Raw genomic sequence first — 26,020 nt, forward strand, 5'->3', positions numbered from 1 at the left:
GCTGAAGTTGAGCCTTTTCTATGTGAAATAGTTTTGAGTATTGCTATTGCCCACAGAATGACCTTTTTACCTACGCTCAGTGAATATAGGTTAAACCGCAGTTTTTCAAAGCTACCTTTCCTTGGCATTGCTAGGGTGACCTTCACTTTATTCCCGTGAAGACTATTGTGCCTGGTCAGAGCCCCACTGAAACACAGAGCATGCCTATGCCATGCCCAACATTCCCAGGGTAGCTGCGTATGGCAGGGGGGAACAGTGTTACTAGACAAGCTTGTTCTCCAACATCTGTTCTCACTGTGAAATCTACAGTTTCCAAAGAACCATATTCGAGGGCCAGGAATGTATTTTTACTTTGGGTCACCAATGGATTTTTCAGAGTTTGCTAAATAATTTGTGGAACATGGTTCTGCTAACTCAGGAAAAGCCTTTTACGGGAACCCATCCCTATGGCCAGGATCCTGTGCAGTTCCACTAAAAACAATAAGTAATTATGGATTCAATGAAACATCAAGTCCAACCAAGGTATCCTGCCCACCCACCCCAAAGTTATGGTTTATTCTGATAATGTACTTGAGCTTTTCCTATATACTATTTACTAGGAAAAGCTGAACACAGTGCAACGTGTTTACTTGGAACTAAATACAGGATCATCTTTAATTTGTTAAGCTATTCAAATTAGCATTTCTGAGATCCACGCAAGTCCCAAGCTTTTGAAAAACTGTACCTATAATGTTTGCATGGCTAGATAGTCAAAAGGCATCTCAGCTCCACATTTGAGTCACCAACCCTGGAAATGTCTGTCTCTACTTTGGTCCCATAAGAAAATGAGGCAAATTAAGGAGGGAGATTTCAGAGTATCTAAAATAAAAACACACACATTGATTTTGCAATTCTAGGCACAGTTGCACCGCCAGGGTTGTGGGGCATGTGACCCTCAAGCCCTCGGGGGCCTCCCTTACCCACACTCGTGGGCACTCCACCCATTCCCTGCCTGTGCTTTCTCTTTATGCTCTTTCTCCTAGCTGCATGCTTTCTCTCCCACCACTCTTGCCATGCTCTCTTCCCATGCACAGCACTCTCTTTCTTCACTCTTGCCCTTTCGCCCTGCCTTAGTGCTCTCTCTCTCTCTTTTCCTTTCCCTCCCCAGTGCTTGCTTTCTTCCCCTCACCATTAGCAACGGCACCTTTTCTTTCCTTTAAGTTTTAGAAAAGGTCAGGTGTGCTGCAAAGGAAGCTACAGCCATGGTTAGTATCCTCGGTTGCTGAATACCCCCAGACCCAGTAGGGGCCACCTACAGTTTCTCTTGAGAATGAAAATGCTAGGTGTAGTGTGCCTGATTTCTTCTATGGAGAAGTAAAGAACCCGAGGACTGCCAGGCAAAGGGAGGAAAGTGAACATCTGGGACAGGGAGGAGGAAGAGCAAGGAAAAGAATGGAGAGGGCACGCTGGTTTCGGGATCTTGCCTGGTTTTTTTAATTTTTTTTAAAAAAAGACCATCACCAACATGTGTAGTGACTGCATTTGGAGGCCCTCAAGGACCCTGGACCAATGCCTGGTAGTCTGGCGCTAGTGGTGCCTCTGTCTAAGATTGGGTCATCTTCAAAATAAACTAAACTCATGGGGTTCACCTGTATGAATCAGAAAATGCAGAGTATAGGAAACTGGTGTTGGTTATTACTTAGCATGTTAATATAGCTAAAACAGACAGATGGAATCTCGCATGCATAGATGCTCAGGTTCTGCTGCATGACTCCTCTTTGAAGGGGAGAATGCAAGAAAAACAAATACTGAATTCAATTTCCAACTTTTCTTTTCTTTGAAACTCATCTTTGAACTTGACTTTAAAACAGATTATGAAGACCTAGGGAAACACCCTCCCCACTAATACTACTTGTGCAACGCAGAAGCCAGTCTTGTTCTAGAATTCTTTCTAACCTGCAACACATTACAGAAATATTTTACAAATGTTTACTGAAAAACAGAGCAGCAGTTATGAAAAGGCCCTCATGTGCTTGCAGGAACCCTACATAGGCTTTGTTCCGTATCAATCAGCAATGCTCTAAGTTCATGTGGTGCTCTGAACCAAGGCCAATGAATTTAAGAACCACTTACTCAACATTTAAGCCATTTCTAAAACTGAACACTATATGCATCAGACCACCGTGAATTTCTTCACTAAACCACTCCACCCATCCACCCACCCAAACTGCTGTGATACTGTATGTCAGTTAATAGTGGCATTTTAATGATACAAGCTGAAATAATTTGCAGATTCGTCTAAAAGTATTTTCTAAGATAAACCACACTGGCTCCCCTTAAAGAGAATGTATGGAACATCAAAAAGAAACATTTTTTCTGTTGCAGTATTAGATGTGCAGCAGCTTACAAACATTTGCTAAAGCCAGAACAAGCATTCATTTCTCAGGTACCGCCTCCTGTTTAGTTTCTCTGAAACTGCATATAAAATTTACATTAGCAAAAGTGACTTTATGCATTTTTCATATATGATCTCTTAGAATTAGATCACTTCTATTTCATCATACTCAAGGCTCCTCTTTACAAAATCTACCCTGCACACATCTGGATTGAAACGTCGCTCTGTGACTTCTTAGCTCATGTTGCTGGGCAAAACCACACAGCTCCAAACACAGCTGTTAGCAGCAATTTACAGACAAGCTAAACTTAAAAGGGTTCAAAGGCACAAGGATGAACTTTAGGAGCAACTTTCTTGATCAACTTCTGATACCCACATGTGAATCAGCATTGTAAATTAACAAAACAGCGAGGTTCCCAAGTAATTATTTCTTAAAAATTAATTACTACTCTGCGTCTCTGTCAGCGACTATGAATGGATATTAAGCATGCTTGTGGATCAGGACATAAATCAAGGAATTCCACACTTCCATTTCTAAAGGATGTGTGTGAGAGTCCAACCCATGGTGAACCAAATTTTTAAAATAATTGAGAAGGGAGTTGTACAGCAGCAGCACTTGCTTACTTACACCTTGCTTTCTTCCAAAATACCAGAACTGCAGAAAGTTATTCAGCAACCCATGTACTAAATGGCTTATCTGTACATTTCCCTCTCATTTTTTAGGCCATATTTTCACTCAGCATGAAACTGTCTTGTACAGGTCTCAGTTTTCTCACCGCTTAGAAATGGAGTCATAAGACTACAACACGAAGGCTGATACTCTGGCATCAGACTGCTTTATCCAAGCATTTCATCATAAATTAACATGGCCAATAACTTATAAAAAAATACCAAGTTTCTTCAAGCTAGAAGATTTTATGCAAAGAGATAAGATGTTTACTTTTTTCTTTCAATTCCACATACTTGACATGAAAAAGGAACGATGTAGTCATTATTACTACTTACTCCATCCATGAGACTAAAAGTTTTAATGCATCTATATGCCTTTGAGATTTCCTTAACATTTTTATATACACAGAAGTGTTCTTTTTCCACACATATTTACATGGCAAGGATTTTTGAAGGCGAACCACTATGTCTACATCTCTACAAGTACTGCTAGCTCATCTGAGCTGCTTCTTCCTTGTAGAAAATTTCACAGAAGCTTTGGGAATAAAATTTAAAGGACAATTCAATGATGGAAACCAACTGTGTCATATATTTCAGACTAAGTAAAGAGGCTATTAAACGATATTGGAACTTCAGGGTATGGTTTTTGGGAACGGCTACACAGTAGAGTTTTACATCCCTCTTTCTTTTCAGCTGTCATGACAGAATAGTATTTTCTCAGTTTACAGATTTTTTCTTTTTATACATATAGAGAGCATGTACTTCAGGCTGTACATGTCAAAATCGAGCTCATCCTCCTCGATAGATACTGGTCAATCGTTCTAGTTCTTTACAGTTGTCCATGGGGATGGCTTCTGCTTTCCTTCGAAGACGGTCATCCCGGTAAACTTTTGCTGCATATAGTAAATCCGTTTCTTTAAAAACAAGAATCAAGAATCAGAAAGGCAGAGCTGGCAATAGCTAACAAATGTCATCTCATTTTTCTATATTATATCAAAACTAAAACAAAATCATTTAGATCCAAATTTACATTAGCAAAACATTTAAGTCCCCTTCTTCCCCTGGAGGAACGTACTTTCCATTAAAGGAAGGGAAACTTTGGAACCAACCCAATATCCTTGTGTTTTCTTCTGTTGGATCTCCACTAAAATAGCAAAAGGCACCAATCCAAAATCATGGAGCATGGCGTCTTTGCTTCCACCCCAACCTTTTACACACTGCTTCCATGGTGCCCAACCATTTATCCACACAGATATACTCTTCTCTCAGGCATTCAAGAGAATGTGTGAGGGCTTGAAGTATGTACTGGCATGCTGGCCACACACCACACTCAGTTCAGACCTTGCTGAGCTCAACTAGCATGGTCTGAACAGGAGTTCACGTTTGCTTGAATTTGAGTAGAACTCTCATGCAAACACACATCTTTGTCAGGGTTGCTGGGTGTCATCCACACACTGGTAACACCGCGCTCCAAATCCTCAATGACTTCACTCAACAGTTTAATGCCAATATTAAACAGCATGGGGAAGGGGGGAAAGATAGCACCCTGCAGGTCCATAAAGCAGAAATTCCCCAGCACCACCTTCTGGAAATTGCTGTCCTGGTATGAATGGAAACACTGAAGAGTAGTGCTGCCCACATACAATTCAGACGGCTTATCCAGAATGAAATCATGGCCAATCATACTGAAAGCAACTGAGAAGTCCAGGAGAATCAAGAGTCATACTCTCCTGTTATCCCACAAGGCAAACAAGTCCATTTTGGTGCCAAACAAAGGCCTAAACCCCAACTGAAATGGATCTAGAAAACCAGTTTCATCCCAAAGTGCCTGGAGTTGTCCCAGCAACCACATGGTCAGACACCTTGCTCAGGAAGGGGATATTAGCCACTGGCCTTAGTTGCTGAAATCTTCTGGGTCCAAAAAAGATTTCCCTCCCCCAGCCCCAGGAATGACAGCACTACTACCTCCTTTAAGGAGGCTGGGGCTGTCCTCTATTTGCAAGAAATTTACTACCTGGTCATCCTTTCCCTATTAGGTCTAATAAGCCAAAAGGTGCACGCCTCCAAGTGGTTGGTTGAACTTAGCCAAGCACCATGTCCATAGGTCCTAAAACCTGGAATCCAAGTCATGGCATAAATGAGCATATGCAAGCAATTTTGTCCTCAAGATGTCTTGTGCACTACTGAGGGTTCCACTAAATCTCCCACTGTCCAGAATGCAGAAGTTCTTGAACCACTCGGAAGAGCTCCTCCAGTTGACATGGTTAGGATGCAATGGTGGGGAGAAAAATGGCTTCTTTATCACTATCACTATTACAGAGTAGGCTCAATTATGAGCACTTATCTTAATGACTTGTCAAGACATTTCCTTTATTTGCATTCTAGTTGTTTCCCAACCTGCTTCATCCCCTCCCCCCTCAGTTGTATACCAAGGAGCCAAACTGCCTCTGCTCAGCTGCAGAGGATCACTGGAAGGTATGTCAGCCACCTGAGTCATGTCTGCATACAACAGAGCAGCCAGGGATTAGCCCTCTGGAATCCATCAGAGTCCATTAGCCTCTGGGGGCGATCCATTCTAAGAGGTCCTCCACCCTTGCAAAGTCACTGCACGTCTAAATTCTGTTATGCCATTTACAGACTACAATATCATTTCTATAACAGATTTCAAGGATCCAAAACATTTTGCCAGCATTACCTTAGTAACCCTATATGGTAGGCCGATATTATTATTCCTATGCAAGAAATGAGGGAGGGGGAGGCAGAGTGAGGCTAGGAGTAAAATGGCTTGCCTACAGCCACAAACAGTTGAGATCAGATTTAACTGGGAACTTTGCAGGTCACATTATTATTGGTTACACCAGTTCTCACTGCGTTAAATGATATTGGTAGAAATACTGGCATAGGGGAGTGATGGAGGAAGCAAGAATTGCTCCAAATAAGAAAACCTCCATGCAAATTTGGACAAATTTTGCCCCTCCACGTCCCCCTCCCCTGAAGCAACCCAATCCTCCAGAGAGGCTTTTAAAGGGATGAGGGTGGCTGCTGGTGGGTGGGGAACAGCGAACTTTCTTTCTGTAAACTTCCTTAAGTTAACTTATCTTAGGATCCAAGCCAGTATTTCTTCTATCTGGAGTAATGCACTATTTCAGTTGTTACACCTATATTTGAACACTATTAAACACCAGTTCAACTTACTCTGCTGTCTTTCCTTCCAACAGTTATTTCGAATGTTCGACACATAGTCCTCTTCCACACTCTTTTCAATCTTCTGCAAATTTGCACCTTTGTATTCATTTTTAAAGTCCTTGTTGACATAGTAAGCAACATCCAAGTTTTCTGTCCGCATCTGAATGGTCTGCCCTGACGCCCTGCAAAGAGATTACATATGGATTGTCAGACTGGGTGAATATCCCAAATTCTACCATTAGTAAAGAAAAGTAACAAGGGTTTCAAATTTGTTTCAATATAAATAAAATGTCCTGGGAAAGGCTCTATGTGAGTATTAATTTAAGAGATGGTATACAGCTGTAACAAAACAACAACAACAAACCTTTACAGCTCTGGTTGCTGTAAATATTTTTTTGTTCTCCTTTCCCAAATCCAGTTTCCTTTAAACATTTGCTTTAAAATGTTTTACCCTTAAGAGTGCCGTAAAATAACCTTAAATACATAAAAATTAAATTTAAAAAGTAGCTATACTTTAACTAAAAAACACCTCTGCAGGGCTAGACAGAAACCACAAACTGAACTGTACTCAAGAAAGCTTCTCAAGCCATTTAAAAAGCTAATAGCCTTCTCCTTGCAGCACTGGTGCTTGATTTTCTGTAAATCCTTTACCTTCCATGTAGCTGGGTTTGCTAAAACCTGTTTGGAACTTGTCATAATGAAATGCTAAGCATTCTGTTAAATTGAATTGTCCCTGTTAAATAGGAGGCCCCATCTTGAATATTCTGGTTACCGTTTAAGTAATATTCTTGCCAACAATGGAGAGTTATAGACTAAAGTAGTTCTTAACCATTTATTCACTATTTCATCTTCTAAGCAAAACTTTAGTAGTTGCGAACCAAGCTGATTCATCACTCCTGCAGATCCAGTGATCCACAATTACAGTCTCAAGTTATTTCATGCCTTGAGGCCAACTAAACTGTCATGAGCTGCCACACAATCACAACATACAACTGGAATCTAGCTATTATTGTGGCAACATCTGGCAATTATTACTATGTACCATACTCTAATACATACTCTACATGCAGGGCAATGTTGGGGGTTGTAGGACTTTTTCCTGTCTAAACGTTCATAGGATTGCACCTTAATAAAAGTAACTACTAGGAGGAAAGCCATTTCCTTGAAATGATCCAAACATGCTTAAACAAAACTTTGTTTCTCTACTTTCATCACCCAGATTTCCACCTACAAAAAAATCAAACTGTGAATCACTTCCTTTGTTTTGCATTCTTTCCTGTTCACAAACCTGGATGGTTTACAGACACAGGATGGACAATTATATTATCTCCAACTTGATACAAACAAGAAGAAAATCTTTATAATTTGCAAGTGTTGAAAAAAATGCAGAATCAGCAGACCCATTTTAAAATGTCCCATGTTCATTAGACAAATATCACTACTTACGTTCTTGGATATAAAGAATAAGGAGGATTAGACACCATCAACTGGCTCAGCAAAGATACAAGGATCAGCACAATAATTGGCATCAACTGAATAAACATAGAGAAACCACCCTGCAAAATGAAAGATCAATCAGACAGAAAAATCAGGGAGAACTTGGTTTTTTAAGCTGAATTTCGTCCACCAGGCAAGGAAAAATTGCACCAAAACCACCTCTAGCAGATTCCTGTCCAGTCATTTCTTAAAAGCTTCTGAAGGAGATTGTGCAACTTAACCAGGGTGTTGCATAATTGTGCCTGGCACACACCGTAGCTCACCATGGTTTAAATAACCCATGTGTCATGTGAACCAGGTCAAACCCTGGGTAGGGCAACAAACCCATGGTTATTTAAACTATGTCTTAGTGTTACATGCGAACTAGGTTTATGAATACAGCTGCCATCTCTTCAACTTTACAGCAATTATCCTTAGATCACTATGCATGTGAAATAGAATCTTACCCATTGACTGGGGTGAGGGGATTGTTAAGACATGTAACTTTAAGAGTTACAGTGTTTTTCAAAATCAGTTGGTCCGATCAGAAATTTCAAAGCTTGAAACTGACCCCAAATACTGCTCTTTGGAAACATGCCCCAAGCATAGACAAGTACAAGAGTTTCACTACTATATCCTAATTCATATGGCCCATACTCAGGCTGCAATGCCATTAGGGTAGCCAGGAGCAAAAGAGGGCAGGGCTCTGTAGAAGAGGGAATTTCAGCAGGTGTAGCTCGGCATACAATCTACTTATGCCAAAATTTTCTCTTTTACACAACTATTAAAAGTGCAGAACCCCAGTCCTCTTTTGCATCTGGCCACCCTAAACGCTATGCATATTTAAATGGAAGTAAGCCACAATGGATACAGTTGGGCTTACCTCTGGAAAAAAAACATGCACAGGATAGAACTATTAAGAGTATTAGCAACAAATAGTGTTAGTATTTTAACTGTTATTCTTTGTTTTGATTTACTATACAGGACAAAACCCAACCTTTTTACTTTTACGCTAAAGAAAAATATTTCATAAAAGATAATCCTGCATAAAAATCTGCTGAGGACAAACATACATCACCCCTCTCCTCTTCTCTTTCATGTCCACTATGACGATGCTGATTATGGTGACTGTAGCCAGACCGTCCATTAGAAAAGGAATGTACACTACCTACAGTGGGAGGAAGTATTCAAAAGACCATATTGAGGGGTGGGGAAAATGCAAGATGAAAGTAGTGAAGTGCTCAGCTGTTCTCATATCGAGGCAGCATCACAGACAATGCAAACAAAATGGTTCCCTTCCATGAACAGCACATAACACTTGGAGGCAACTTTTAGTGGACCACTGGTTGTTTGTGGGCAAGATAAGCTTTCAAATTTATTTATTACATTTATATACTGCCCCATAGCTGAAGCTCTCTGGGTGGTTTACAAAAGTTAAAAACAGTAAACATTAAAAATATACAAAATGTTAAACCATCAAAAACAACAGTATAAAAACAATAGTATCCATTTAAAATTTCACAAGCCTGTTCTTTCAGATCTGTGAAAGGCAAATGAAGTTCCAAAGGACGCAAAAGGCTGCATTAAATAGTTCATGGAAATTATGCTCTCATCCTATTGGAGCCTTATCATTACTATCCTATGTTGGTAAGCAATTACTACAGCGTTTATCTGGTGTCAAGCCTGCTAGGTTCTATTCTCATCATCATCAATCAACATCATCTTCAATTTTATTTCTATACCACCCAATAGCTGCAGCTCTCTAGATGGTTCACAACAATTCACAAAAAATACCAACAAAAATACAAATACAACTACTTTGGGACAAGGATCCAGAAGAGATTTGGGACTGGCAAGTGAATGGCAGAGATAATATTGAGAAGCGGTTTCCAATCTGGTGCCTGCCAGTTGTATGAGATTACAACTCCCATCACCCATGACTAATAGCAATGCTGGCTGGGGGTTATGTGAGTTGTAGTCCAAAACATCTGAAAGTCACCTGTTGGGGAAGGCAGATTTATTTATTTATAATATTTATATACCGCTCCCCATTGAAAAATTTCAGAGCGGTGTACAAGATCAAATGAAAATAAAAACAGAATAAAAGTTAAAACAAAATTTAAAAGACGCAAAAACAGATTCAAGGCTGCATATTAAGGAAAGGCTTCTTGGAATAAAGATGTTTTCAGGAGGCGCCGAAAGGAGTACAAGGTTGGCGCCTGCCTGACCTCCAGAGGCAGGGAATTCCACAGGAGGGGCGCCACCACGCTGAAGGCTCTTCCCCTGGTGGATTCCAATCGGAGAATGGATCTAGGTGGAACCACCAGGAGCAGACCCTCGGATGACCTCAGTGACCTGGCAGGTTGGTAAGGGAGAAGGCATCCTCTCAGGTATCCTGGTCCCAAGTTGTTTAGGGCTTTGTATACAAGTACAAGAACCTTAAACCTGGCCCGACAGCGAATAGGCAGCCAGTGCAGTTCCCTCAGCAGATGAGTTACATGCTGGAAAGGGGCAGCTCCAGACAACAGCCGAGCTGCGGCATTCTGCACTAGCTCCAGCTTCCGGAGCAGCCCCACATAGAGCGCGTTGCAGTAATCCAATATTGAGGTTACCAATGCCTGTACCACCGTGGCCAAGCTTTCCCTGTCCAGGAGAGGCCGTAGTTGGCGAACCAACCGAAGATGGTAAAAGGCACTCCGAGCCGTGGCGGCTACTTGAGCCTCCAATGACAGAAATGGGTCTAAGAGTACCCCCAAACTACAAACCTATTCTTTCAGAGGCAGTGCAACCCCATCCAGAACAGGCAATGAGCCTGTCTCAACAACTCGGGAACCACTCACCCACAGGGCTTCCGTCTTGCCAGGATTCAGTCTGTTTATTGGCCCTCATCCAGCCCATTACTGAGTCTAGGCACTGGTCCAGGACCTGCACAGCCTCACCTGATTCAGTTGTCACAGGGAGATAGAGCTGCGTGTCATCAGCATATTGATGGCATTTAGCTCCAAATCCCCTAATGACCGCTCCAAATGGCTGTCAGATGGGAGTGATGAATTGAGGCTCAGTGAAGAACACCTTGTTTCAGTGGGTAAATACCTGTTGGAAACGCCCCTCCAAAGAACATGTTGAAGAGGTCTTCTGGAGTAATATCTGCTTCACACCCCCTGTGGAAGTTAAATCTACCATTGCCAGGATGACTGCATGGCTCTTCACTGCCTGTGAGATCATACTGCTTTCGCTTTTCTGGATTGCTTAACACAGCATATGCGTTTCCAATCTCTGAAAAGCAGAGGGGAAAAATTATCTTAGACATCTATTGAAGCAGCAAGTGTGAAGTGCATGACATGCCACACTTACAGTAATTCACAGGTCAGAGATGCATCCATACTGCATGACCTGCATTGCACTTTTCTATACAACACAGAGACATCACCAGACCTGGAATCAACAATGGTGTATAGTGGATGTTGCATGCTACATTTTTAAAAGGGACCATTTTGTTTTCCTCCATTTCTGCCCTTCAACAACATCTGGGAACAAATTAGACATTGCTATGGTAACAAGGTCAACTGGTATCACAACACAGTGAATATTCAGTAACATACAAACTCATTAGTTGATCTAATTGGTGTCTTGCCTCGGCTGATTTATAAAAAACAGTTAATTTTAATAGTAGATCCTCCTGCCATATCACAAACTGCTGTTTGAAGCTACTTTAGAAACAGCACGCAGGGCTGTTATTCACGGTTCATAAGCCTGAAGTCCCCTGGGGACCCACTAGCATGCCAGGGTCAGAAAGTCTGTGACCTTGGCAATGATCAGGGAGGGAGCAGGTATGTTAGACTGTAAGGAAAATCAGCAGTAGATTTTTGGGAAAATGTCTGCATTCTCTAACTACGAACGGCAACAGCAAGGGTTTCTTCCATTTCCCTTCCTGGTAATCCAACTGGTGAGATGTGGCTGCACCATTTTAGTCTATGTGTGCAAAGCTGATTCCCCTATGCAGTCTCTTTCATTCCCTGTCCGAGTAATGTTCTGCTCCTGGAACTCAGTAGAATCAGCTTAGAACCATTGGAACTCCATCCTTCACCCTGAAAAGACATTTTTTCTAAATACTTCCCAGTCAACAAGCTCCAGCGCAGCTTCATTCCAAATGGGAGAAGAATTTTTTTTAAAGTTTGCTTTGTAAATTAGCTCACTGAGCAGGCCATGTCAACGCCTCCTTTTACTTCCCTCAGCTATTTGGTATAGCTGAAGATTCACTCTGTATCTTCACCTCTGCAGTCTTTCTCCATTCCCTAGATCCAGTTGTAACTGCCTTCTCCCTCTCATTCCCACTTTCCACACCCAGAAGAGGACACACACACCCGGCATTTTGCACCCACTCTTTTTCGTTGCCCCCTAAGGCTGATTACAAAACAATTATTATTATTATTATTATTATTATTATTATTATTATTATTATTATTATTTTATATAGCACCATCAATGTACATGGTGCTGTACAGAGTAAAACAGTAAATAGCAAGACCCTGCCGCGTAGGCTTACATTCTAATAAAATCATAATAAAACAATAAGGAGGGGAAGAGAATGCAAACAGGCACAGGGTAGGGTAAACAGGCACAGGGTAGGGTAAAACTAACAGTATAAAGTCAGAACAAAATCAAGTTTTAAAAGCTTTAGGAAAAAGAAAAGTTTTTAGCTGAGCTTTAAAAGCTGCGGTTGAACAAAACAAACAAAAATGGGTTGTGAAGGAGAGCTGCGGCAGGGGATGAAAACACACACCACACGAAGTGGATTTCTTTGGGAGCGAGGATTTGAAAAGAGACGCTTGCTGTGCTGGGGCTTGCAAGGGAAGTGGGGGGGGAGTTTAATTTTCAATCAGAGACTTGCAGAAGACTCAGGCTTATAGGAAACAATGCCATTTGCAATGTTAGCACTTCTTGATTCCGTGGCAGCCTTCACTTATTTGATGGAACAGCACTTTGCATGTGTTTAGAGGCACATTTCCAATATTTCTTGCTGGCTAATGGAAATGAGTTTTGGCTACAAGCACAGACATAATTTGTAGATCCCTGGGCATGTGGCTCTACAGTGGGTTTCCAGGCCATGTTTTTCAGTGGCATAGGAAGTATTGAAATCACTGTACAAGAAACTGGTAAGACCCTGTTGATAGCTACATGTACGGTTTCTTTCAGAAATTTAACTCTTTTTTTAAAAAGATAAATAATATCTAGCTTATGGTTTGTTTTTGCATGCCAAGGAAGGCTTTCCAACTTATGTGCAAGGATCTGAGTGCACTGTGCTGGAACCAAACTGTTATGACTGGAAGGCAAACAGCCACCAGTACTACTTTGTGCAAGTGCTACTGAATGAGCTTGTGCAGTGCTAGAACAGGTAGGTTCTACAGCAATTCTTTTGCTTCTGTTTGCACAAGTGGAAGAACATAGATAAATGTAATTACATTTTTTTCACATGGTGTAGAATAGCTCTTTGGAGAGAAGACACCATTAGAAGGCAAAAGGGCAACTTTCGATCCAACCCACTGTTGAAAAGATGTGCATTATTAACACAACCACTTGGGCAGCAGGGATACACCACTGTTGCCCTGAGACATTTTTCTCCTCTAGAGTGACATATAAAATATTACTTTTAAAAGCATCTGTTGCTCCTGGTGCATGGTTTTTGTCTGGATGAAACTTCAGAGCAAGCTTTCGATAAGCTTTCTTCAAGTCTTCTTCACCAGCATCTTTGGACACTCCAAGGACTTCATAGTAATTTTTACATTTTTTTATACTGCAGAAAAGCAAGAGGTAATTGGTCAAACGCAGAACTTTGATGTAATGCAAAACAATCAAACCTCAGAACAACTTGAAAAGCACGTTAATTTTACATGATTTTCAAGCTTACAAATAGCTTATGTAATTTTCAAGTTACATCTTACACTGCTTCAGCACAGCAGTCTCAGTCTGTGCTGTATTTCAGTCTTCATGCTTATTTTACATGTTATGTTACTGTATATACACACGAAAGAGAGACTTCTCTTATGTTAGCAGAACTCTTAACAAAATCTGTATTACTGAAATGTGAGTGACAGTACATAAAATATTCATTTACTTTTTAAGACTAGAATTTATTTAGAGAGCAGTAGTGGAGAAAATGATGACTATTCCCCATGTTTCTTTTGCAAGAACTGAAAAAGTATGTCTATGTTGATCATTTATTTTTTTTGTAGAAAAAATGAAAACTATGGAATTCCAAAAATAATATTAGTTACTTGAAATGCTTAAGTGGACAGCATTCTGATCCTTTGTCCTGTTAGCATTTCCATGTTCACAGTGGCAAAGGTCAATATTAGGTCAATGATGTAAGAAGGAAGAAAGAGGTGGCTTCAAACTCCAGGGACTACAACGGGAAAACTCCAGGAACAGAAAGCACAATTGTACTTCACAAGAATGGACCAGAAAAAGTTGGTAGTTCACAAGCAATGCTCTCATGTCTTCTTCCCAAATCAAAGGGCACTTCTGATCTTATTGCAATATAATCTAAGAAGTTTTTGGCTGACTCATGGAAGGATTCTTTATTTAGAATTACCTAGCAGCAGATGTTAGTTATTACAACAAATTAAATCACGGAGCTCTCCTCAACCAAGGCACTTAATTATTCTTTGAGTGATGTGTATTAATAAGAGGCAAACTATTTACATGAACTGTTGCCTAAATGAATTACAGATACACATCATTCTAAGAAGCAATAACCGAAAAACCTCTGTTAGGTAAATTGCAAGGCTAAGAAAACTAATCCAATGGATCCAAAAATGTGTAACATTTCAAACCAAGTCTGATTTTTTTGTAACACCACCAGCAAGGAGCTGTATGATACCTGCTAGGCTAACAGATTTATAGACTGGGTTCATACAACATGATAACCCATGATGGTTTATTGTCCAGAACAACTAATGATGGGTTAGCATGTTGGCTGTGGGATGTCTTCCCAGCCTCACTTTAGCTCCCTCTTTGAAGGCAAATTGAGAGACCTTTTGGAGGAACAGGTTAATCGGAACCAGCACAATACTAACACAGGAAGGTAGTGTAGTAGTCCTACCTCACATTGACAGCCATGAAAGTGATCAAGCCACCATTTTCTTTCTATTTAAGGGGCAAAATCCAACTAATCCCCTCCACCAATAGATGGCATCAGTCAGCAGAACAGGGAGGATGTGATTTTTCAGTGATTCTCCCTCCCTCATTTAGCTACCCCCATCCACAACTGCTCCAGAGGGTTTGAAGGACTCTCCAGAGCAGGATGTGCATGGGTAGGGGGAAAGGGGGAATTACTGGAAATTGAACCCCTTCCCATTTTGCTGATTGAAACCTTTCATTGGCAGAGGGAAGTAGGTGGATTCTACCCATGAGCTTAAGTGCAATTGTAGATATTCCTGGGATACCACTATTACAGCAAGACAGAGATATCCCTTTCACTTATAAGCAGCTATTGCTAGTTGGGTTGCAAATTAAGTTTAGCTCACGCGAGAAGACAATCTTCTCACCAGATGTTTTTTGCTCAACAAAATTAGCAGCCTTCTGCTCAGCTTCTTTTGCTGTACCTGCAGTTTCACCCAACACTTATGCAATCAGTAAAGAGTTATTGCATGTTGCACTGGTCCCAGTTGAGCCAAACTGTCACTGAGCAACACTGTGTTGAAGAGCTACAATAATCTGCTGGTGAGCACTCTCTCGTGTATAGGATAGGGAAGGGAAAAAACACCAGACAAGGGCGCTTGTTTATATTTCTGCCTATCAAAACATATTATTAGACTCTATCCTGGCAATAATATGCTAAATCGAGCCACTTGACAATTTGATCTGCTCCACAATTACCTCTATGTTTTTTAACACTTGTTCAGACATTCAGGGTAAAGATGTACATGCAATCTAAGTGTTGCGGAAGTTGCTTTGATACACATTTGTTGCCCTGAAAACAAATGAGAGCCAGTGTGGTGCAGTGCTTAGAGTGTCAAGACTAGAATGGTGGAAATCAAGGTTAAAATTCCCATTCGGCCATGAAGCTCACCGGGAGACTGTGCCATATAACCTACCCCACAGAGTTGTTGTAAAGTTAAATGGGAATGAAGAAAACCCTTAGGAACATAGGCAGTTGCCTTATACTGAGTCAGCCCATGGGTCCCCAGGGTTTCAGGCAGGAGTTTTTTTCTGCCCTACCTGGAGATGCTGGGGATTGAACCTGAGACCCTCTGCATGCAAAGCAGATGCTCTACCACTGGCCCCTCCCTTTTCCACCTCTGAACGCAGCAAGCATGTGACTAGGCCATTTCCAAGCCTCCCTCCCAACCTGGCAACTCTCATCAGCCCCAGCCAACAGGGCCAAAGGTCAGCAATGCAGCTGAAAGTTGTAGTCCAAAGCCATTGGTGGGCAGCAGTTTGGGAAAGGCACCTTTAGAATGTCTATCCTGATCCATACAGAAATTTCAGGACATTCTAGGGTGCTAATGCAGTATATTTTTAATTACCTTTTTTAAAATGTAAAGGGACTCCAAGGCTAGTCAGAATCAATAAGACCGATGCTTCAGATTAGGCTATATTTTCCTATTCTATAAACAATTATAATGTCATAATCTAATTGCAGGAAAGACATACTGAGCTGATTGTGAAAGGAATAGAAGTTAAGCATATATTAGTATGCATAAAATCAAAAGAAGTAGAACAGAATATTTTCAGACGCAATATTATAATAGAATATGAAAAACTCTTCAACGTGTGGCTATTTCAACAGATTAACACCTGGTTCGCATGTAATGGCAACCCATCAATGCACGTGCCTACAGAGTGCCCACCTCTTCCGTGTTTACTCAGTAAGCCATGATCGGCTCCTGCTGAGCACAATGTCCTAACCCAAACCACTGGATTATTTAGGCCCTAAACAATCCAGCAGTCTGTGTTTGGACGTCACACTCAGCACGAGTTGATTGTGGGTGGCTGAGCTGCCCATGGGTTATGGAGTAAAAGCAGACGAGACAGGCACTGCTCATCCCCTACAACTCATCAGTTTGTAGGTGCCAAACCCTATTGCAAGGAGCGGCACAATGTTCTCAGTTAGAACAGCATTCTCAAGTACAGAATCACACTGGTCACACTTGAATGGGTACTTCTTCAACTAGACTCCTGGGCTGTATTATCAATACTATCAAAGAAGTGATCAGTTTATAAAGCAATACCTTTGTACTCCTTCCACTTGATCTTTGGTGTAGGGTTTCCCACTTTCACCAGTAGCAGATGCACTGCTGTCCTTCATGCTATTAGGTTTACTTTGATCACTGCCACTTGCTTGCTTTCGACAGTAAGTGCCACTCCCCGCAGTACTCCCATTCTTCATAATAGCTTCGAGTAACACTACAGAGAAAAAGGGTATAAGCTATATAAGCAAAGATATTGTGGATAAAACAGAAGTATGACAGATAGGCTCCAACATTGTAATCCAAATCTTTAGACTGTTCTAGGTACACCATTTTTAAGGGGCACTTGACTCATGTCAATTTCCCAACATACCTCAGGAAACAAAATTTAGTTTTAGATTCTCCCATCATGACAAAAATAAATATCTAGAGTTTCCAACCCCCCTCTCCACACACCCCACATTCACAGAGATTACAGGTCTAGCTAGAAAGCGCATCAGATATGAAACTGACCATGTTCCCAGACACATAGTACCACCATGCTTCTGGGTGATCCAGATATTGAATTATTGTTTGACCAAGTTATTTGTTTTTATCCCATATCCCAAGAAAAGCCTAAACAGTTACAAGGCTTTAAAAAAATGAAATTGAACACAGAGTATCTATTCTCACTCCTACATTTGCCGTTAGTTGATGCCATGATGCAACTAAAAAAAAAACCCAGGCTAACACCTACACAAGCGCCTTTCTTCCTGGTTTGACAAAGTATTTGACAGTATTTGAGCAACCAACTGGCTGGTGTCCCAACCTTAAAATTCCCAACTAATGTAATTGTGAACCTATATAATTAACATAAATTGATATTCAATTAAAACTTAAATTAGTAAAAAAAAGAGAAAGATTACGGATGTAATATTAAACACAATTATTATGGAACAAGCCTGACTGAAGTCAGTGGGTTTAATTTCTTAGTAAATATGCTTAGGATTACTGTAATTCTCTTTTGATCAAAGCAAGGAATCCCACACATTTCTATCCTCTGCTTTGGTACAGAAGAGTAAATCATCAGTATTGGCATGCAATAATAATTTTTTAAAAATCAGTAATTATTTTTAATCACTTTATTTATTCTTTTAGCCCTTAACAAAACGGGGCAGAACATTTCAGGAATACTGCTAAGAAAGATGTCAGAAAAATGATGCATACAAGATGCAAATACACTTACTCAGTTGGAACTGGCTACATCAGAAAGGAAAGAATACAGTCTTTGATGGATTAAGATCAATCCATTTTATGACATTTCATTACTAATCAATACCTGTAGGAACATCATACTTATTGATATTTGTCCAAGACACTGAAGAACTGCAAAACTAGGGTAGTTTTTAATTAGGCCAACATTAACTGTTAAAATAATGCTCACTTTTGGAACTCATAGGGCTTCAAACAATATAAGGTGAGTGAAGATAGAAGGAGCATCACATATACTGCAGGCAGAACCTGGGGTTACCAACTTTTGTTTCTTTATTAGCTATTTCTATCAAACAGTAGTTTGATTAAGAAAATCAAGCTATAGTGCTTCTCATTAAACTATGAAAAGGTTTACCTACTGATTTCTACACATAAAACTGCTTTTAAACTTACAAGCTGGGCTTTTTTCTGGTCTGTTTGCAATCCTAATAGGAAGAAGTATTAGGAATTTAATTCCAACATGGCAACATATAAGAATGGCGAAGAACAGCTCAGAAACAAAACAAGGCAACAAATTCACTACAGGATTCAAATCATAGTTAGCAAAAACCTTTTCATATTTCCGGTAATGATCTAAAAGTCAAAACATCCAGTAGTGGTGGCCACCAATTTGGATGGCTTTAAAAGGAGGTTGGAGTTGGCCACTGTGTGAACAGAGCACTTTACTAGATGGACCCTAGGTCCGATCCAGCATGGCTCTTATGTTCTTAATAAATTTTTATTAATTCCACCATGAGATATATATTATTTACATGTATATAAAGCACATAGATTAGTTTCAATACTGTCTTTAATATACCTTAGTAATACAGACATATCCATCACTGTGTTAAAGAACTGGAACAACTAGTTACAATGGCACAGTAAAGTACAATAGTCTTTCTGTAATGAATTCAAATCTATAAGTGGACAACTTGATAAAGATAAATTTTACTCTTGTAAAATCATTGAAATATAAAGTCTTTGAAATGCTTCTATAATCAAGAGCTTATTACATTGCACACTGCTGGTCGATCTACTCTCTAGCTTGCATGTAATTGCTATCATATTATAGAACAATTTTATGACTTTGCTAAAACAGGCCCTCTCAAATTATGCCACCAGACATGTCTATATTATTTATTTATTTATTTATTATTTATTTATATAGCACCATCAATGTACAATGTATATAAGAGCCTATACAGTTCTATGTTCCTGGCTTGGAACTATCATGTAAATACACTGAATATATCTATCCTCAAAATGTCTAGATAAACAGAATGCTTGATGTGACATTATTATTATTATTATTATTATTATTTATTTATTTATATAGCACCATCAACGTACATGGTGCATAATTCCACAATGACCACTTCTGTGTCCAACAAGTGAGGCAGGGGTGGGACGACACATAGCACAATTACAACTTCTCACGTGTGTAAAACCAATTCAAATTCAGAACTAAAAAATAAAAGTTTGTTTAAAAGCCTGGAAAATAAAAGTCTTCACCTAACCACAGAAACATGTTTTGGATGACAACTTCTATCATCCTTAACCACTGGCTATATCATCTGATGCTGATAGGCGCTGCAGTCCCAAACATCTGGAGGTCACCACACTAGAGAAGGCAGATAGAGAAGGCTCCACTGGACCTTGATCTCTCCTTCTTCTTTTGATGCACCTGCTCTGGCAGGAGAACTTAATATTTGTATCTAAATACTTGGTATTTATTTTTATCTAACACTTGGAGAAGCCCAAGGCCTAATGTGGCTATTGCCCTTTCTACACCTAAAGATTATCCCAGGAAAATGCAGGGATTGTCCCCGCCTGCTCCCGGGATCCCCTGTGTGTCATTTGCGTGTCATTGGCATGCATAAGGATGATCCAGGGACGATGGGGTGGGTGGGAGGAAAGGCAGGTGTAGAAACAGTCTATATGTGCTCTTGAATTTAAAGAGGTGGATGGCTCTAATCAATAGATTCAAGATACAAGATAGTTCCTGTAAAAGGAAAACAGATAGACTGCGCTGAGCAGAAGACCAATGGGTTATGTAGTTAGCCTGATATCAGCGAATACAAAATCTGAATGTCAAAGAACCTTGGCTGGCCACCTGGAGGCCAAGGGAGGGGTGAAACTAAGGTCAGAAGGATAATCCTGTATAGCATTGATATGCACCAAGTCTGCATCACAAAGGTCCTGGCCGAGCCACCTGGAGGGGGAGGAAGGGCAGACAGTGGTTAAAAAAAAAAAGTGGCAAACCTTGGTGCCAATAAGAAAGGGGGGGGGGGGCAAATGAAAGGCAGGAAAACATATTTATAACTGAGAACCCGCCCCAACCCTCCAGTTCTGATCTTTTGGAGAAAGGATGCGGAGTATGCTATGCCTGTTTCAAGTTACTCTTCATTGTTTTCCCCATGTATTTACCCTATCCTTAATCTTAATAAAGCCTTCCGCATTTTACAATTTGTATGTCCTCTTTGTCGGCTCACAGAAAATCGTGCTCAGTCTTACAGTTCCAAGCTGGGAACCTGGGACTGTAGGCTCTTGAAATCAGCGGATTCTGTGGACTTATCTGCAAAGCTAAAATGCTGTCCCATTTACCCCAGCACTATTATCAGCACGATGTCATCTAGCAACTAAAGAAAGGCTTAAAAGTGAAGTCTTTATTGACACTTGGATTTTAATCTGCAGCAGTGCTGTGATCATGTTCCACATGTATCACAAAGACCCAGTTCCAGGGCCTACTGCTACTTGCACTACTGCTGCTAAATCCACTGAAGTAAACAGTAGCTTGAACAAGAGCAATTCCCTACAGACTAAAATAATTGAGTAGCATAAAGCCTTTTGGTTGGCTTAAAATAGATGCTTTCAAAAGAAAACATAAATATACACACTGTTCATTTATATTCTTTAGGTAAATCCCAACCGAGAAATTTAAAACCTAACCTGCTTCTTCTCAGGTTTTTAGTAATAGAGCCCAATTTAAACTTGATACCAGGTGAATGAGAAGAACTTACCCATGTGGCATTCATGACCAGCATCTTGTTTAAACTGGACCTTCTGCTGTTATGTGTGCCATGTTCACACAAATAGCAGTGCCCGCTTGGAGTTTTAGCATTCTGACACTGCACATGCCGGTGAAGTGACCTGGTTTATATGAAGTACTGGAAACAAGGAATGCCACAGGGTTTATTTTTCCTAAATGTTTAAATCAGACCTTACTAGCATCTATGAATAATTCAGAGCTTTGCTGGGTACACCTTCAATTATGGATTAAACTGAAGAAATTTTTCAGCTAAACATTACTTGTGACTTTTAAATATTTTCATCTTTATTAATAATAAAAAGTCTGGAACAGCTGCAGGTCTGGCTATACTGCTATTCACAAGGGACTTAATTTAACAGGCCATCCATAGGTATTACTGGAGCCTCAAGGAGAACATTTGCAGAACAATTTTTAAGTAGCAAGATGTACTAGCCCAGAGCAATCAAGGTACATGTTCCTTGGAGAACTTAATACCCACATAAACTTTAGAAACATGTTGCATTCACAATGGATTTCTAGGGTGAATACGGTGGTCAGGAATATGACTAGCTATTTGATATGACATATATCTGGCTTAGCAGATAAAAGACAGCTGTTTGTGCCTTCAGAGCAAGTGGACCAAGCACGATAGTATTTCTTCACGTATCAGCCTTGACTAGGCTGAAGTGAGTCTGTAAACTGAGTGTTCCAAGGACCGGCTGATGTTAAGAAATATTTTTTTAAGTAAATAAATGTTTAAAGCTAAAAGGGTAAGAGACTAAAGTGATGGGAATGAGAAAAATTCAAAACGCTGGCTAATAGGTGGAAGGATGGCAGATGAACTATCCTGCTCTGTGGTGGTGGATTAGAGAGCCCTTTGCTTTGCCTGAATTATGTGTTGCTTGTGGGTCCCCCCTCCACACACACATTTGCACTTCAGACATGCCGGCAACACCCCACAGTCCAAACAGACTTCCTACCTTCTGCGAACATTTCAAGAAGTAGTTTGAAACCGGCTTGAAGAAAAGGGAAATTGTGCAGAGCATACAGAGAGGAAATAATTAGGGGAATAGTGAAGCAAGGAAATGGAAAATGGGAGAGGCATTCAGCACAGCAGATTAAGTACTGTGTGCATTTCCACATCATAGTATGGAATTTGATGCTGGGCTGATTCAGCATTCAGAGAATTTAATTGTAACATTAAAAGAAGTAATCCTCCAGTCCTTAAGAATGGAAAAGTATGCTTAATGTATGAGGGCAAGGGGTGAGGTGGAGGCTAGGCAGAATTTCCAGTGCCCACAGCATCACAGGAAAGAGCCATGTACAGACTGGTTGATAAAAGTAAAATAAACAGTTATCTTCTGGGCAAAATCTAGATGAGGCTTTCCCAATCTGGTGCCCTTCAGATGCTTTGGACTTCAGTTCCTATCAGCCCCAGTCACCATGGCCAATGGTCAGGAATGCTGCGAGCTGTAGTCCAAAACATCTGAAGGTCATCAGGTTGGAGAAGGTTGATCTAGACTATACTCTGGCAATTTAAACAAAAAACAACAACACCCACACCTCCCAAAACATAGAGCATGCACACCTTAAGTTCATGGATATTTTGAAAACCTAGTGCCTAACTATTGCAACTAAACTGTTCTCTCTCCAGCAAACCACAAACTCATGAACAAAGTGGAAATCTCTTAACATTTCTCTTTGCCTCATGGCCCAATAATTACAGAAGTTATGGCAGCTGAAACAAACTAAGGCTGCAAAACTATGCACACCTACTTTGGAGTAAGTTCCACTGAACTCTCTGTATAACTAGTTTGTTTCCTGTGTAGATAAGATCAAGTTTAAACAATTTCAACAGGTATAACTCACACATTTCAAGTGTTCCTTTAAGAAGACTGCAAATTTTGGGGAGTTTGTAAATAACAATGCAGGAGAGGGTGCCAAACACTGGAGAACCAGTCTGGTGTAGTGGGCAAAGGGTGGGACAGGGTTCAAATCCCCACTCAGCTGTGAAGCTCACTAGGTGACTTTGGGCCACTCTGTAAATCTTAACCTAATCTACATCACAGGGCTGTTGTGAGGATAAAAAGGAAAGAAGGAGGTTCATGTGCATCACCTTGGGCTCCCTGAAGGAAAAAGCTTATAAATGTAATGAATAAATAAATAGTTCCCTGAATATGCTCCACAGTTAGCTCAGCCACTATGTTGAACAGGAAAGAAAGGGAAGGTTGTTACAACAGTAATGCATTTTACACTCCTAAAGAGTGTAAACCCTAAACATGTTTATATTGAAGCAAGTCCAACTAAGTGCAATGGAAGCTGCTCCCCAGTAAATCTAGTAAGTGTGGTTAGAATTACACCACTACTAGTTATCCTACAGATGTTATGAAACATGATGACAGAGTTTCAGTTCAAATGTTGCTTTTATCGTGAACTCACTATCAGCTTTAGGCAAGTGACTCTGAGCCTAGCTCCCCTTGCAACAGAGGAATAAAAATAGTGGCCTTCCTTATAGAATTGTTGTAACTGAAGTAATGCTTGTGTTGAATTTTGAAAATTAACTATATAAATAAATACTATCACCATCAGGGATCCCATCCCCCCCGCCCATTAGCTTAATTCTCTCCAGTGTGTCAGAAGCGAGGATAAGAGGCAGAGGTGATATTCTGCACAATCTCTGTGGATGCCGTGGTGGGGAGACAGGGTCCTGTGATGCTATCAAATAGTGCCAGTTTCAGCTTCTACTTATTTCTTAGCCCTATCACTTTGGGGCAGCCTTCTAGAGCTTCAACTATATATAAATGCAGCATATAAATGAAATAAATAATAATAATACCCCAACCTAGTATCATCTAAAGCTCAATTGAAAACTTTTCTTTTTTCTACAACTTTTAGAACTTGACTTTGTTCTTTGTTCTTACTTTCACACTGTTAGTTTTATTGTCCCCTGTGCCTATCTGGTGCATTCTCTTCCCTTTCTTATTGTTTTATTATGATTTTATTAGAATGTAAGCCTATGTGGCAGGGTGTTGCTGTTTTGATTCTTTTACTCTGTACAGCACCCTGTACATTGATGGTTTTATATAAATATATAAATAACCACCATCTAGATGAGTTGGACTACAACTCCCACAATCCCACAGCAAGTACCTAGCTGTGGAATTATGGCAGTCGTAGTCCAATACCTGGCGTTGCTCTAGGGGCAATTCACCCTACTACCAGCCAGAGAGAGAGTATGAGTACACTCGCACTGGGACCCTCTGATACTGACCCCAATTACTGTTACTATTTTAAGACCTCCGTTGTCCAGTGCGAAGGGAGGCCATGATATCCTAGGGACGTGATGCTCTGAAAGGAAAGGGGCCCCGCCGAAACAGAAAGGAGCTCGGCGGCCCCCGCGCATTCCTCGACCCCCTCCGGCAGCCTGCCGTGCTCACCTTTGGCGGTCTCGGTCGGGTAGAGCTTCTGGGCCTTGTTGAGGAAGCGCAGCGCCCGCTCTCGGTTGCCCGCCTCCAGGGCCTCCCGGGCGATTTCGATGCATTTCTCCGCCTCGTCGCGGTTGCCTTCCATGGGCTTCTCCTTCCGCCGCCTCCGCCCGCCGCAGCGCAGAGAAAAAGGGCCTGACGGGGCCAGAGCGGCGGGGCCAGCCGGACGGGCGCTGAGGAGAGCGGGCGCGGGCTGCGGCTGGATGAGCGGGAGGGCGCCGGCTTCGCTTGCGCGGGCTGTGGCTCACTCCGTGCCGGACAGGCCGCTGCCAGCGGCGACCCTTCGCTGCATCGTCCTCCCCTTCTCCAGTTAGCGACGCTAGGCTGGAGCCGCTGCTTGAGACACGGAGCCGGCCGGGCCTAAGACCGGCTACGCCGCCGCCGCCGCCGCTCCTCCTCCCGCTTCCGGGGACAGCCTGTGCAACCGGTCGCGGGGCTCGCTTTGCGCACGCGCCCTGCCAAAACGAGCACTTGCCTCAAAATGGCACGGCATGGCCGGCTGCTGGCTTCCCGATTTCACAGCCCAGCCGCCTCCACCACATTTTATCCGCAGCAGCATAACTCCCTTTTGCCAGCTTGTAAAGATTATTCTATTCTGCTGGGCATTTTGCTCAAACGATACATTTCAATTAAGCGTGCTATCGCCTATAGCCCTATACGGTTTCATGGTGCAATTTTATTTTAAACTGATTTGCAAGCCGCCTTTAACCAAAGTACTTTGGATTGTACTAGTAATTGGCCGCTGGACCCAATTCCCGCCACACACTGACTGCAGGTGAGCTTAAAGATGAGGTGGCTACGTCTGTTTGTGTGCCATTTCTAGGCAGCCCAGCTGGGAAGATTTAGCAAGCAGTGGGTAGGAGGTAGTGGTGCTTCTAAATGTATACCTGCATGCCTTCTCCATATAGCGTAATGTTATTGGTACGTTTCATTCCTATACCACCAAATAGCCAAAGCGTTCTGGGGTGGTTTTTTTAAAAAAGGTTACTGGGTGTAGCTAGATTCCTCAAAGTAAGCTCCCTGCTCCTTACAAGCAGCCTTGGCTGTAGTGGTTCATCCTTCCCATCACAGGGCCCAATCCTCCCCCGTGGCACCCAGACAGTGCATCTCTTCCCCCCAACCCCCCCCTCCCCAAGCATATGGTCTCTTAAGGTGATGGCATATTAAAGTTCCCCTGATGCTTCTGTGCTAAAGGGACTACCTGAATCTGATGAAGTGAATGAAATTCATGGTGCAATAAATTTGTCTAAGAACTCTAGCAGGGGGCTTTGTTTTTAACCTACTGAAAAGTAGGCTTATATTTGACTCACTTGAGCTCCTTACAGATGAGTCTCCACCCAGCTCTTAAGTCTCAAAAGGTGAGAAATTCCACGGCAAT

The 26,020-nt window shown here is 41.3% G+C and overlaps 1 protein-coding gene across 2 annotated transcripts; it reads right to left on the minus strand.

Moving 5' to 3' along the window:
- Window positions 1-1,488: 1,488 nt before the first annotated feature.
- Window positions 1,489-25,033, minus strand: DNAJB14 (DnaJ heat shock protein family (Hsp40) member B14). 2 transcript variants are annotated; one of them, XM_063135938.1, is made up of 8 exons: window positions 24,595-25,033; window positions 16,939-17,113; window positions 13,354-13,499; window positions 10,799-10,981; window positions 8,779-8,873; window positions 7,676-7,785; window positions 6,239-6,411; window positions 1,489-3,957 (listed from the first exon to the last, which is right to left on the minus strand). In XM_063135938.1, the coding sequence occupies exons 1-8, from the start codon at window positions 24,725-24,727 to the stop codon at window positions 3,833-3,835; spliced, it is 1,140 nt and encodes a 379-aa protein (XP_062992008.1). In that variant the 5' UTR covers window positions 24,728-25,033; the 3' UTR covers window positions 1,489-3,832. The 2 variants fall into 2 exon arrangements, with proteins under 2 accessions (XP_062992008.1, XP_062992009.1); XM_063135939.1 differs by lacking the exon at window positions 16,939-17,113 and having other exon boundaries at window positions 24,595-24,698.
- Window positions 25,034-26,020: the final 987 nt, after the last annotated feature.

Source organism: Elgaria multicarinata, chromosome 10 (genome assembly GCF_023053635.1).
Source record: "Elgaria multicarinata webbii isolate HBS135686 ecotype San Diego chromosome 10, rElgMul1.1.pri, whole genome shotgun sequence".
NCBI lineage: Eukaryota > Metazoa > Chordata > Lepidosauria > Squamata > Anguidae > Elgaria > Elgaria multicarinata.